General features: G+C 40.3%; 1 protein-coding gene across 2 annotated transcripts in view; it reads right to left on the reverse strand.

The window, feature by feature from the left end:
* ndfip1 (Nedd4 family interacting protein 1) overlaps nt 1–14,254 on the reverse strand; it is a 33,576-nt gene that overhangs the window by 12,809 nt on the left and 6,513 nt on the right. For both annotated transcript variants that reach the window (XM_012959155.3, NM_001032334.1), the window contains 1 exon segment: nt 204–291. In XM_012959155.3, the coding sequence (XP_012814609.1) occupies nt 204–291 (88 nt within the window).

Below are 14,254 nucleotides of genomic sequence, written 5' to 3' on the forward strand. Positions count from 1 at the left end.
GGTCAGTTTTACAAATTTAAGAATACTTTCAAAATGAAAACAAATGACTCTTCTGATGTTGCTCTGATCAGGAAAGACATGAGAAAGGTCTTATGAACATTCTGATCTTTTTCTCGTGCAAGACTTCTCTTGTGCCTTTATATAGGGTGGGATGACTACTCTGAAGGGCAATGGGTTTTACAGTCATTGTATAATTCACTCACCTGAACTTTCACCAGCGATACTGCTGTATGGTGGAGGGGCATCTGTGGAAGCCTGGGGATTTTCTCCAGGCTCCTCTTCATTTTGTAACTAAGACAAAAAATAAAAAAACACATTAAAAAGCATAATCTGAACTACAGTATTGTAGTTAATTTTTATATTGACTTAAAATATAAACCATTTTAGGCTACTGGTCCATAGTGCCTTTATTATACCAGCATATTTCAGTCGGCAGATAAGCACCCAAACCTGCATCTGTCACCTTCTACTAACTTTAACGGCAACCCATCTGACACCACAAGTACAAGCAGTCAGGCTGTGTCAGATTGTGACATTTCTGATTATCACATGGCCATATATATATCCATATATAGGTTGTCTGTACAATTCTATAGGTAGTGTTAGAAGTGCCAGCATGGTGCATCAAGAATCATATACTCATTCCTCACTATGGAGTCCAATGGAAATTTGATACTAAAATTTAATTTCCTGAGAAAACATATTGGAAAAGCCCTTGGACTGTTATCCCTGCAGTAAGATACCAAACAAAATTGACACTGACAACTAAAATTACATATATAAATAAATTACAGAATGTTTATTTTTGGTTGAGATGCGTTATTTCTAGATTACTACCAGTTTCTCTGTTACAACCCATGGTGGAGCCTCTCATCAACTGGCAACAAGTCAGTAACATGACTGGGTATAAAAAGAGGATCCCAGAGTGGCTGAGTCTCCCAGAAGTACAGGAAAGATATAGAGGGGTACTCCACTCTGAAACAGAGAGGGCGAAGGCAAATATTGCCAAGTAATTTTCCTCAGTGTAATATTACAAAGAATTTGGGGCATATTACAACAGCATGGCTCCAGAGTAAGAGAGTTCAGGCGCTAAACCGATCAGCCTGCCGTCACCCATTTAAAACATCTGGCACGTTATATATAGAAATACAACTAAGGAGACTGTTAAGCTGCTGAAATCCTGTATTCACGGTTACAGAGTGTTTAAACAAGAGGTAATACAACACAGTGGGAAATTTGCCCCAGTCACAACTTTTCTGAAGACATGTTGCTGGCATCAAATTCAAAATAAGCATATATTTGCCAGAAAACAATAACATTGCTCTGTTTTAAAATCAGATATGTTGTCTTTGTACTATTTACAATTAAATATAAGGTTTAAATGATCTGCAAATCATCTCATTGTATTAATTTACATTTGGAAACAGGTTACTACAAAAGCAAGATTATATCTGTATAAAGCATATACAGGAGGGCACTGGATTATATGTATGTATAGGAGGGCATAGGACAAAAGTCCAGTGCCCCCCTATATATACATATACCTGTGTACGGTAAAAAAAAAAAGTTTTAAATTGCACAGGTGCAGTTGCAAAAAGCAAAGCAAATGTTTGCCTTCATATTTTAACTGGCAGTAGACTGGTCAATACCAATTGCTGATTTGTTCCTACAGGAAACCACATTTGAGCAATTCAGCACCTGCCTTTATAAATAATTATTTATGTGCAGGGCCATCAACTTTACATTGGTTTTTCCAGGAGGTTCCTGGCCACGTTTCTAGCATGCCCTGTAATGCCCCAGCCTTGTTCCAGCCCTGTATGTGGTTAGATGTTCTTTCAATTAATAGTGTAAGCATGTTAGGGTTTGGATTTGGCCTAGGAACATGCTTAGTAAATGGTTTGTTTTGAGAAAAGTGTATAATGATGCACCAAAATATCAGCCATGATAAGTACATGTAAAAATAACCTGCCTAAGTCCTGATGTGCCCTGGACATTTGTAATTTTAGGCTATTGGGAATCTTGCAAGAGTGCAAATATTGATTCTCTGGTAAAAAAAAATAGAAAATCACTCACAGTGTCTACATTTTAAGTTAATGGAATATCAAGTGAGAAATCATATTATTAAGGTAGTATTATATCCTATGACAATTAACTCAACCATTTCTGTTGTAACTACACCAGCAAACATAACTTAATGTATAAATGATAATGTTCTTATCATTTTTCCTAACATTATAAGTAAATATATAATTCCACTTGCATGCCTACTTGGTACTTCTAGCGGTTTGTATACCACAAATGAGTCATGATCAGTAGTCATTATCTAAATTTAGCTATTATGCCTTTATATCCCAGCAGCTGGGGGAGAGAATAGGTAAAGTAATAACATCACCACATACATTCATTTACAATTTTATCCATCTTATTTAATGCCGCATAAACAGAGATTATATCATTATCTGTAAATAATTTCCATGAAACAATATGAAAAGTGGGCTTTTTATGCTTTAATTATAAGTATTTTATCCTGCCCACAAATCCTTGTTGTTTGATAAAGATATTTTAGCCCTTTTGATCTTGATGCAAAATGTGATTTTTAATGCAACCCCGGAAAGTAAAATCTACATCCCTGGCATGAGAGGACTTTTATGCTGGCACCATAGATTCTACAGTGGGTGGCACCTAGTAGCTTAGGAGAGTTATATGGGAGGTTTTGTTTGATGTTGTCGCATAGTTTACATCCAACAAGTCGGATGTAGTTTGCTGCTGTCCACTATCTTTCTATTGCATGTACTGAAGAATGTTGTTTTAGACGTGTAGTAGAATATGTCTAAAACATAATGGAACTGATCTAAAAACTACATAAAATATTTACCACCTTAAGCGATTCGACTGCCCGAAGGGCACGCTGCGTGCTGCATCTTTATCCATTTCATTCTGACTGAAATACTGTTGCATGCAGATACATGAAAAGAAGAAACCATGCAAATGTGTCTGGTCAGTTTTACATTACAGAGTGGAGGATCAGATTTTGTAGCATCTCATGCTGTGGGTCAGAAAGTCTGATGAATATCTCCAGGGTAGTTACAAGGTAGGTGGAGGAAATATGTAATCAGAAAAGCAGATACAACTCTGAAAATAAAAAAACTAAAAGCAAATCATATTTTCAACAACACTGATCTAATTAACTAATATAATAATATATTCATTGTTTTCAAGCAAATGTTTTATTTTTAAAATATTAACCCTTTAGGGTACTGGCACAGAGGGCATTTTTTTGCTGCCCATTATTTATTTGTCACTAAGAATGCAAAGCCAAACGTAGTGCATTTGCCCCCCCCCCCCCTCAACTGCCCTCTATGGCAACTGCCCAAACGCACAGCTGTTGCAGTTCACAAGCAAAAATAGACTGACTGATTTGGCACTTGCTCTTAAACGGGATTTGGTGCCATCTCCATAACTAATAATAATCGTGAGTGCTCAAAATCTCACCATTGCCCATTACTTCCCAATTTTTACAGCTCCTTAAATACCGTACCTTTGCATGGGGGTTAATGAAAATCACTGCAGCTAAAAAAAGTAATCAAACTTACTTGCCTCCATTGCCTATAGTCAATTTGGAAATGTACATTAACCCCCAATGCAAAGTTATTTTCAGGAGCTTTGTGGCATGCAGGAGAGATTTCATGTGGGAAACTACATTTCTCATGTGCCATCACCCTTAAAATCAAGGGCCGGAATTATGGGTAGGCAGAAAAGACACGTGCCTAGGGTGCAACCATGGAGGGGCGCTAGAGGTGTAACTCTTTGCTCCCTTCCCCCAGGCTGCGGCCTTGTCCCATAATGCAGATATGTATTTTCAAACCATCCCCCTTGGCCAATACACGTTTGTACATCCATAAATGCGAAGCAGATGGCCAGTCAGTTTGCTAGGGTGTCGGCCAGGCCCGCCACTGCTTAATAGCAGAATATGAATAAATGGGCTATTTGCCCATACCATTTTTACTTAATTTACTACACACTGGATTTGTAGATCATGGTCCGTCACAAACTAAACAGTTAATAACTGACTCTACAGAACTTGTTTTCCTTTATTTTTCTCTCCAGGAAGATAAAATGGCTATTGTAATAGGATGCCTTTCAGAAATTTGCATTAGTAGAGTTAAAAGCCATATTTTTGCTCTTGGCCATTTAACTCAGTATTTCCTCACAATGTAATTCATTATTTAGCAGTCCTTTTATTTCAAGAGAAAAAAAAGCTTCTTAAGAGTTCTTAAGAGACAACTTAAATAATACCAGTACATACGATTAAATAATGGGATTCCATATCCAGGGATATGGAAAGAAGGATCACATATAGCAGCTTTTGAAAACCTGAAATGCATTGTAAGTTTAAAAAAAAAAATCCTTATTCCCTCAGTGTCAGGTAAACAGGTCAGGTTTTGTTAGAGCCTAAATACCAGAGGGGCAGGTGTGGGGTCGCAGCGGGGGGTGCCCAGTGGGCACTGAACACACCAGTCTAACCTTTATAAACATCACTTCTTGCGGCACCCGTAGTTGCCCTGGAAATCTGATGTCTTTATAATAACTTTTTTCCATAAAGCATATTGCTAAACAATATTTTTGGATTTTAAATAACAGGCAAGATATACAAATTATTTTCACTTCTATTTAATGCCAGCAATATTAAAGAATAAGTAAATCTTTTTTTTTTTTTTTTTTAATCTCTAAAATTATTCAGTACAGCCCCTGAATAACATTTATTTTGCTTCTCTATTAGAGCCAGTTTAACTACAAATCTTTTACAGAATTCCCTGCCTAGCATGAAACTTTGCTCCCTTTTGCTTTCTGAGCACCCCTTCTCTCTCCGACTATGTGTCTACTGGGCATGTCTGATTGATTTTAAGTGGAGCAGAGGCAGTGAGCATACCTAGTAGGCACTTGAGGCATCTGAGGTCATCATAGTCGATAATTTTCGTACCATGGCGATCGGTCATTTAGACCAGTGCTGTCCAACTTCTGTGGTACTGAGGGCCGGAATTTTTCCGACCTACGTGGTGGAGGACCGATAATGGAAGCCAGTTTTGACTACTCCCCTTTTTGAAACCGCACCCACTTGAAACCACACCCATGTTATCACATGACCATACCCATATTAATGGTTGTAGTACAGCAAAAACTTGCCATACTCTGCCTGCCCTACCCTGCCTGTGTGTGCCATACTCTGCCTTCCCTACCCTACCTGTGTGTGCCATACTCTGCCTTCCCTACCCTGCCTGTGTGCCATACTTGGCTGGTTTCTGCTATACTTGGCCTGTGTGTGCCATACTCTGCCTGTGTGTGCCATACTCTGCCTTCCCTACCCTGCCTGCATGTGCCATACTTTCACTGTGTTTGCCTTTCTTGGCTGGTTTGTGCCATACTCTGCCTTGCCTACCCTGCCTGTGTGTACCATACTCTGCCTTCCCTACCCTGCCTGTGTGTGCCATATTCTGCTTGCCCTATGATGCCTGTGTGTATGGCACACACAGGCAGCCTACAGTGACACAATGCTGGCATTGCTACTACAGTCTGCACAATAACTATATATTAAAAAACTTTTTAATTGCAGTACCACCTCAGTATATGTTCTTTTTGTAGTGTGCAGGGATTATTTGTGGGTTTCTACTGCTCCTGAGGTGTGAACAGGGGAACAATGGGGATGATTACAGACTGAGCCTGAGGTGTGAACACTGCAGGGGTAGAACAATGCAGAGATTAAAAGGTGTGAACAACACAGTGGATTACATATTTAAACAATACAGCCTGATTACAGCCTGAATCTAAGGTGAGAACCATGCAGGGGGGGCAGTTAATCACAGTACTGATACCATTTAAAGCTTACACAAGAGTAAGCCATCAAAGCAGCCAGACAGGTGGGGGGCCACACAGAGGGGGGTCGCGGGCCGCCAGTTGGACAGCACTGATTTAGACAATCGGACAGGTTAGAAAATTTAACAATAAAATCTGTGCATGTATTGATATCCTGGGGAACCTACAATGTCACTTTTGTATGTTTGGTGCCTGCCAGCTATTTCATGTTCAGAACATCCTCCCATTTGTATTTTTAGAGCTTTATCCTACAATTTCAGTCTAAATGTTAGTTTCAGAATTGTATTTAAACGTACGACCGATCCAAACGTTCGTCAGAAGAAGACTAAAATCTGAAAATGTGTGGCCAGCTTTAATGTCATGGGTAGATCTGTACACAAGAAATGGCCTACAAGGTATATGATTTCTCCTTTACTACAGCGTGCTCTAAGCATGTTTATAATTTCATATACAAATGCAAGAACAACACAAACACAGTGGGATTACCCTGCTGTACATCTTGGCTTTCTGAAAATTACTTTGAGGATATCACAAGGAATTACACACATAAAAAACTTAATAGCTTAAGAGGCAGGAGTGGGGGTGCCCACACCTTGTCGGGCTTTTTTAATATCTTCACATCAAAGGTTACTTTGAAGCATGTTAACCAACTAACTTTTGATGCTGTGTTTCCACAGAACATAGTGAGGTTCAGAAAATCTTTTACATTATGTCCATGGTTGTTATTAGCAGATTGAGGCAGGAACAGCCCCCGGCACCATAACAGTAAGCACTCAGAATAGCAGCAATCTATACTGCTCATTAGAAAAAAAATACTACAGGTTTCTGATCTATGTTATGGAATGACTGGGACCTTGGGTTTTCCACATAAGTGCTTTTTCTCTAATATGGATCATCATAGCTTAAGACTACTTAAAAAAACAACATTTAAACATTAAATTAACCAACAGGGTAGTTCTGCTCCCAATTCGGATGTATACAAACTGAGAATCAAGCACAATAGGCTGTTTTATTACTACAGAGATAAAGGAAATTAAAAATATAATTATTTGCTCAAAATGGCCTGATGTCCTTCCTGTAATCTGGAGCTTTCTGGATATGGTATCCCATACATGGGTTAGAAGAACAAAAGCAAAAACTGATTACCAATTGCGCTAATGGGACCGAGTTGTCCTTACAGGTGGCTACTAATGACTAATTTTGGCAGTTTCAGAAGCATATAAATCAGATGCATGGGATTTGACTTTGTTGGGGCATATCTTCTGATATGGTTCAGTGTTTTGGGAGTTTCATGGGTCTCACTTTTACTGTATTTACACACACCTTGTTGGCTTTTATAAGATTAGCAGTGTTGTCCTTTTTCAATGAGCTTTCATCACAATCATACACATAATCTGTCAGCAAAATAATGAAAAGTTGTACAATAATCCTATATTTACCCTTGTAGTTTCTTGCTGGAATATTATTTATTGAATGGAAAGGATCAGGTTTCTGCTGTGAGGAATTACTTACTATGTAACTATTACAGTTTATAGGAACATCTGCCTTAGGGAGAGGTCATCCGAATTGTATATCCGCTTCTTTCAGCCCTGCGTTTTTCGGCCAGGCTAAGAGAAGCAGAACCACTTGCCTACACTCCTCTGTGTGCCTGCATTTAAGACTATGGCAACTGCCCGAGCGGGGGCACACAGAGTGGAGCGGATCGGCGGTCGGCCTGGAAAATGTCTGCTTTTGCACACAGTGGAGTGTAGGCAAGTGGATCCACTTCTCTTAACCTGGCCGAAATAACGCAGGGCTGAGAGAAGCGGATATAAGCTTTGTGTGACCGCGCCCTAAGGAAGCAATGATGTAACAGGTGTCAAGATCTGTTTGCATAAACAAACACGCAGGAACGCAGGTCTCTCAATATTTACCAAATATCACTAGCAAGTGACTAAAAGCTGCAAACATCTATTTTTCAGTCATTTCCAGTTTTTGTACAATTGAGACTAAACAAGTCATTCATAAGAAATAAGAACATGAGTACATGTAATGGGCGACTTTCTTTTTTTGACTAAATAAAAAAAATAAAAAGAAATGTTTACTGTTTTCCCAGTCACGAAAAAAGGCTAATGGGTCAGTTTCTCCTATGGTGTATATACCAGCAGAAAAAAAAAGCTGATTTGCTGCCTTAAACTACTTAAATGCGCATGCATTTTAGCACCAAAACCCATTGTGTGTGTACATTAGCGGACTGATTCCATGTCAGCGCACACAAATTAAGGTCAGGGTGGGAGTGGATTTGCTTTTCTTTGCTGGTGTATGTACGTCAGCAGACTAACCAACCCATGTGCCATTAGCCTAAGTCTACAGACCAGGGTCATACAGGTGATTAAGTCACCCAGTATGGCCCTATCTGTAGCTATTTCTAGTGAGGGAATAGCTACTGACCACACTCCTAAGCTGGCCAAACATGCACCGATATTTTCGTATGAAACCTTGTTTCGTACAATATTTTAGTGCGTGTATGGCGGCTCGAAGAGGTGACCAATATCGCAAAAGCCTGCGGATATCAGTCTTCTCCTCGATCGGCCAGGTTAATGGGCCCAAGCAAAATCTACGTTCTGTGTTTATTCACAGGCCAAGAATCAGTCCCATGTAGCTTAAGGGCTACGACACGGTGCTACTTGTGGCCTGCTTCTTGTCGTGGCTACAAAACTCCAGAAAATTCCCTTCCATACACAATACTAAGAACTGACTCTGCTAAAACACACATAGAGACAGCACATCTATTTCATTATCTATTTTGAAGCCATGACATGTAGCGCTGTGTTTCCCTAAGCCTTTTTAAACTGCAGGAAACATAAAAACTATCTGCATCAACAAGAAACAAGTGTCTGCGAAGGTTAAGCAGGGATATTTTGACTGCAGGGCACAAGCCCTTTAATACACATAAAAACAAACTCTAAAAGGTGGAGCGACACAGAGCTGCATGTAGCAGCTACTTGTCATGGCTGCAGAAATAAACAATGCTGATCATTTACTGATCAGCGCCCGATACCGCAAAAGTAGTCTTGAAAATCGGACAGGACAGAAAATTTTGATCAGGCCCTGTTAAAGGTGCCCAAGCAAAGGCAAGCGTAGGATAGGGGTAGAATTATTTTGTAACTACCTGCATATCTGACGATTCAGCTCTGAATGTTGAGGGTACAAGTGAACTTTACTGTGACCATCCGTAATTGTAACATGTATGGCCACCTTAACACACTACTGAGGTTCATGGTAAATATTACACTAAGGAGTGACTCTGGCTTTATAGTATAAATTGGCATATGTAAATTTCACTGTGCCAAAAACAATGGGGAAGTGTATAAGCTCTTCTACATTTTTATACATTAAAACTTCCTATAACTCTAGAATCATTTCCATTGTGTTCGTTACTTTATCTGCACCTTTTTTCCTCAATCAGCATGCATCAGCAGACTTTCTGTCATTTGCTTTAGTTGATGCACACTAGACCGTTTCCCCACTAGTCACGCTTTCAAGGGCATGTGACAACCTGATCTAAGATCTCAAAGATTCTGTAATGCTATTATTAGGATTATGTGACACAAAAACATTAAGCCTTAATCTTGTGCGTGTGTAACACAGTTCAGTCGTGCAAAATCGGAAACCTTTGCAATAACTGCAGTCACTAACTGGTTTCATCTGTAGATGCTAAACCTTGTCCGCGCTTAAAAAAAGTTTTTTATTTTCAAAGAGTGAAAAAATATTAATCAATCACCTGTAAATCTAAATTGCTCAACAATAAAATCCCCACACCAGAAATAGTGAAATAAAATCAAGAGAACAGCTGCCTATCTCCAAACTAATCCCCAATCATCTGTATTCAGAATAACTTTATAGAAACGGTGCCTCTGTGAAAGAAAAATATTTATTTGCTAGCAAAGCTGAATGAAGCTTCCATTGATAGCGGCCTGCATTCATACCATCGATATGAACTGTAGTCTATGGAAACTGCTGCATACTCATACTCAGTGACCATTAAATAGTTTCCCCTGTTGTATTACTGTCTGTGCATTAAAATTGTAATTCACCTTTAAGTTAACTTTAAGTGTTATAAAATACCCCTTTTTAGCAACTTAAGCAACAATCCTATTGGGTTTATTCAATATTTAATTGATTTTTAGCAGACTTAAGTTATGGAGATCCAAATTACGGAAAGATCCCTTATCCGGAAAACCCCAGGTCCCGAGCATTCTGGATAACAGGTCCCATACAGCTAAACAAGAAGCTAAATAATTCAAAAAGCTTAAAAAATAAAAGTAAGTAAGACCAACTGCATATTGTGTCAAAATATTACACTCTCCGTCATATTAACAGATATTTAAAGGGGAACAACCCCTTTGACTGGAGGCTTTGAGAACCAAATATAAAGACAGCAAAACTAAAAACTGCACCCATTTAGCAGCACAACTGCTCTCTGTGGATGAAAGGAGGCATGTGGCTTTAAGGGCTCTGGCACACGGGAAGATTAGTCGCCCGCGACAAATCTCCCTGTTCGCGGGCGACTAATCTCCCCGAGTTGCCATCCCACCGGCGAAAATGTAAGTCGTCGGTGGGATGGCACACAATGCGCAGGCGATTTTGGCAAATCACAGAAAATGCCTCGCAAGGCCGAAATCGCCTGCGCAGTGTGTGCCATCCCACCGGCGACTTACATTTTCGCCGGTGGGATGGAAATTCGGGGAGATTAGTCGCCCACGAACAGGGAAATTTGTCGTGGGCGACTAATCTCCCCATGTGCCAGAGCCCTAAAGGAGAAGGAAAGGTAAGCTAAGTAAGCTCAGAAAGGTCTATGTAAATACAGCCATAAGCACTCACAGAAACGCTGCACTGAGTTCCCTGTCAAAAGATTAGTTGTCTGTTTTCCTCTGCCAGAGACACACAGCTCTTTGCTTTCTGCTCTCTCCTGCTCCCCCCTCTCTCAAGAATGCTAAGAACTCACTCCCCCCCCCCTTAGGAATGTGGATCTGAGCCAATCAGCAGGAAGCTGACTCATAGTCTAACTAACTGAGCATGTTCACTTGGTCTGGGTCTCGATGCAGGAGTGAGGCATAATGGGAACTTTCTTTACACAGCTCAGCACTATTGAGACAACTGAAGGCGTGCCTGCAGCTTGAGATTAACTCTTTATTAGACTTTCCTTCTCCTTTAAGGACATATGTGAAGAACTCTTTAATTACAAAAATAATATACAATAGATATCCCTATTATAATTTTTTTTAACTGCTTGCCTGCTGTAAATTGTAAAATCTACAGTGACAGCTGTTAAGGACTTGCCAGCTCTGTAAATTGTATGTTTTTGCCTATGGAAACACAGGGCACAGCAAGAGCCAAGGAACATGAAAGTTATTCAATAAGTCCCATGATGCCAATAATGACTGCAGCCAACTTACAAGCCAAGTCTGAAAATGCATTTTTGCTGTGTGACAGCCCTGCAATAGTTTTCTCATTCATTTAATTTGTGAGCATGAGTACAAAGCTTAGCAAGTCATGGGTCCAATAAATATGACAATGCTGTTTGGCCAACAATGTGGACTGGCATCTAGTGATTCACACAGTAACCATCCATCAGTCCATTAATATATATGTAAGCGGATGCATATGGAACATGGAATGTTGTTTTTGAATATTTTATGTGCGCATATATAAAGGCATAGTAAACCTGACTACGTCTAAAGGTCCCCAAACATGGGCAGATTCTAGCTGCCGATATCAGTCCCTTAAACCAATTCGGCAGGTAATCGGCCCATGTATGGGGACTACCGACGGGCCTGCCCGATCGATATCTGGCCAGAAATCGGGCAAATCTCGATTGGGCAGGTTAGAAAATCTAGTCAAATTGGGGACCGCATCAGCTCGTTGATGCGGTCCCCGGACCGACTTTGCCTATGCCCGTCATTATAATTCGATCCTTTGGCCCCAGTGCCAAACAATCGAATTAGCCTGGATTCTCCCGATATCGCCCACCCGTAGGAGGCATATCGGGAGAAGATCCGGTCGCTTGGCGACATCGCCAAGCGAGCGGATTGGCCCGTGCATGGGGAGCTTTACTGACCAGTGGCTTTAGCTGGCTGTACACGCTCACATAATCCCTATTCCAATAGATACAAATAAAAACCTTTTGTTCCCACAGAACAGTATTCCTGAGCAAAACAAAGCAGCTCAGATTTTAAACTAGCAGTCACGGAGGAAAATGGATTCTGTTGAGTCAGCATTTGTCTGAAGATGGTAAACACGCTGAAGAAGCAAGATATAGGAAAGACAAGATATCAAGTTACCCTTTGTAAGAATGTGTTTTGGTTTCAGTAGGTAAAGAAGGCAGGCAGAAAATGGATGTGTGGAATGTGGGCTCTGTGCTTATTAACACATTTGGCACATATAACCACATCCAGATATTTTTTGTGTACATTTGTATATAGGTGCTGCTTCAGACATCTTAACTTGTCCTTTCAGTTTAGTTGATATCAAAGGGCAGAAATAGTCAGAGTGCAATAGGTCAGGGGTCTACAAGCTTAGCCAACCTGTCAGCCCTCCCATGTTATTCAGGAGTCACCCATATGTTTGACCCCCGCTGGGGCTTAATGGCATGTCTGGGGCTTTACATAGTAGTGGCACAAACCTCCCAGCTGCCCTTGTTAGGAGGATGTTTTTTTCTATGCAAGCCATCCAACAATTGTTTAGGCCTCTCCACTCCCTCACATATGCATTTTTGTATTCAATGACAAAAAATGTAGTAAAATAGTTTTCACCCTAAATCTCACAGCCACTTGTGTGCAGACTGGGCTACAATGGATGTGCAGGGCGATGAATAGGCAGCCGCCACAAACCCCAAATGTAGTCGTCCGTCAGGGGCCCAGGCGAAGCCATGGGTTCCCTTATTAGGGGCGCCAGCCCCACAGTTCTGGAATGGCTGTGCATTTCCATTTCCATATATGTGGCTAATAAGCATGTAGCATTGTGCCTGTGATTCTAAACTACCCTTCTTATTTAAACCAAATGAGAATTGCAGTAATAGCACTTGTCGGGTTCAATGACAGGCCAATATCACTTGAGAATTCAGTGATTTCGAGTGATACATGCCCACCACTAAAAAGGACAAGGTGCAATTGTGGCTAATGCAAAAGTGTTTAAAACAGTGAGGTTTGCAGGCACCTGCACCTTTTGTATCTGGGGTAACTCCTTTTTAGATGGATAACCTATGAGTGTTGATGTATTAGATGAATCTATGGTTGAGAACTCAAACTCTAAAATCTGCTGTTCTTTTTAACTTTCAATAAAGGCATGAAAGAGCAACTACACCCTAGGGCTATGTAGAGGAGGCAGGTCAGACCAGATAGCGCTTACTGCAAGTTATAAAGGGGAGCATTACCAGGATACAGTTTACTTTACCTGTGCTGCACACACAATTCTTTACTTTCCCTGGCACATTTGCTAAAGCCAAATTAGGGATGTACCGAATCCAGGATTCGGTCCAGGATTCACCAAGATTCTAGGTTTTCAGGAGGATTCTGGTGAATCCACACTCCTGGCCGAACCACATCCAAATCCTTAAAATCCCGTGACTTTTTGTCACATAAACACGGAAGCAGCAAATTTTTTGCAGCGTGTGGTTCTCTTTGCGTGTGCAAATTAGGATTTGGTTTGGTATTCGACAAATCTTTCACAAAGGATTCAGGACTCAGCGCATTTCTAAAGGTGCCCATACACCTTCAGATCCGCTCACTTGGCGATATCTTCTCCTAAAATCCCCCACCTATGGTTGGGCAATATCGGGAGAATCAAGGCTAATTTGATCGTTTGGCACATCACTTTAACACAAAACTTGGAGCTTTAGAATATCTGCCATCATTTTTGTCCATTCTCACATCCAGCCAGGATGAGTAGCTTTAACCTGTCAAGTTAATGCCTAAAAACCACTTTAATCATAGACTTAAGACCCACTCAGAGGGCAAATCTTATTGGTTATGATGCATTCCCTAATGTCAAAATGAATGGTACCTTACCTTAAAGGGGTGGTTCACCTTTAAAATGATTTAGAATTATGAAGTCATTCATATTCTAAAACTATTTGCAACTGGTTTTAATTTTTTATACTTTTTTGTTCAGCATTTTGGATTTTCAGCAGCTATCTGGTTGCTAGGGTCCAGTTTACCCTAGTAACGAGGCTGTGGTTTAAGAAACAGAAGTAACAGATATAAAAAAAAATTAAGTGTATACATGTATGCAAAATGTTCATTTTCAGTTCAAAAATAGGGTCGACTGGTTACTGGTTACTGAACCCGGATTCAGAAGACTTTATGGTGTGCTACCAATCAGCATTTTTCCGAACCTTATGCTT

Source organism: Xenopus tropicalis, chromosome 3 (assembly GCF_000004195.4).
Source record: "Xenopus tropicalis strain Nigerian chromosome 3, UCB_Xtro_10.0, whole genome shotgun sequence".
NCBI lineage: Eukaryota > Metazoa > Chordata > Amphibia > Anura > Pipidae > Xenopus > Xenopus tropicalis.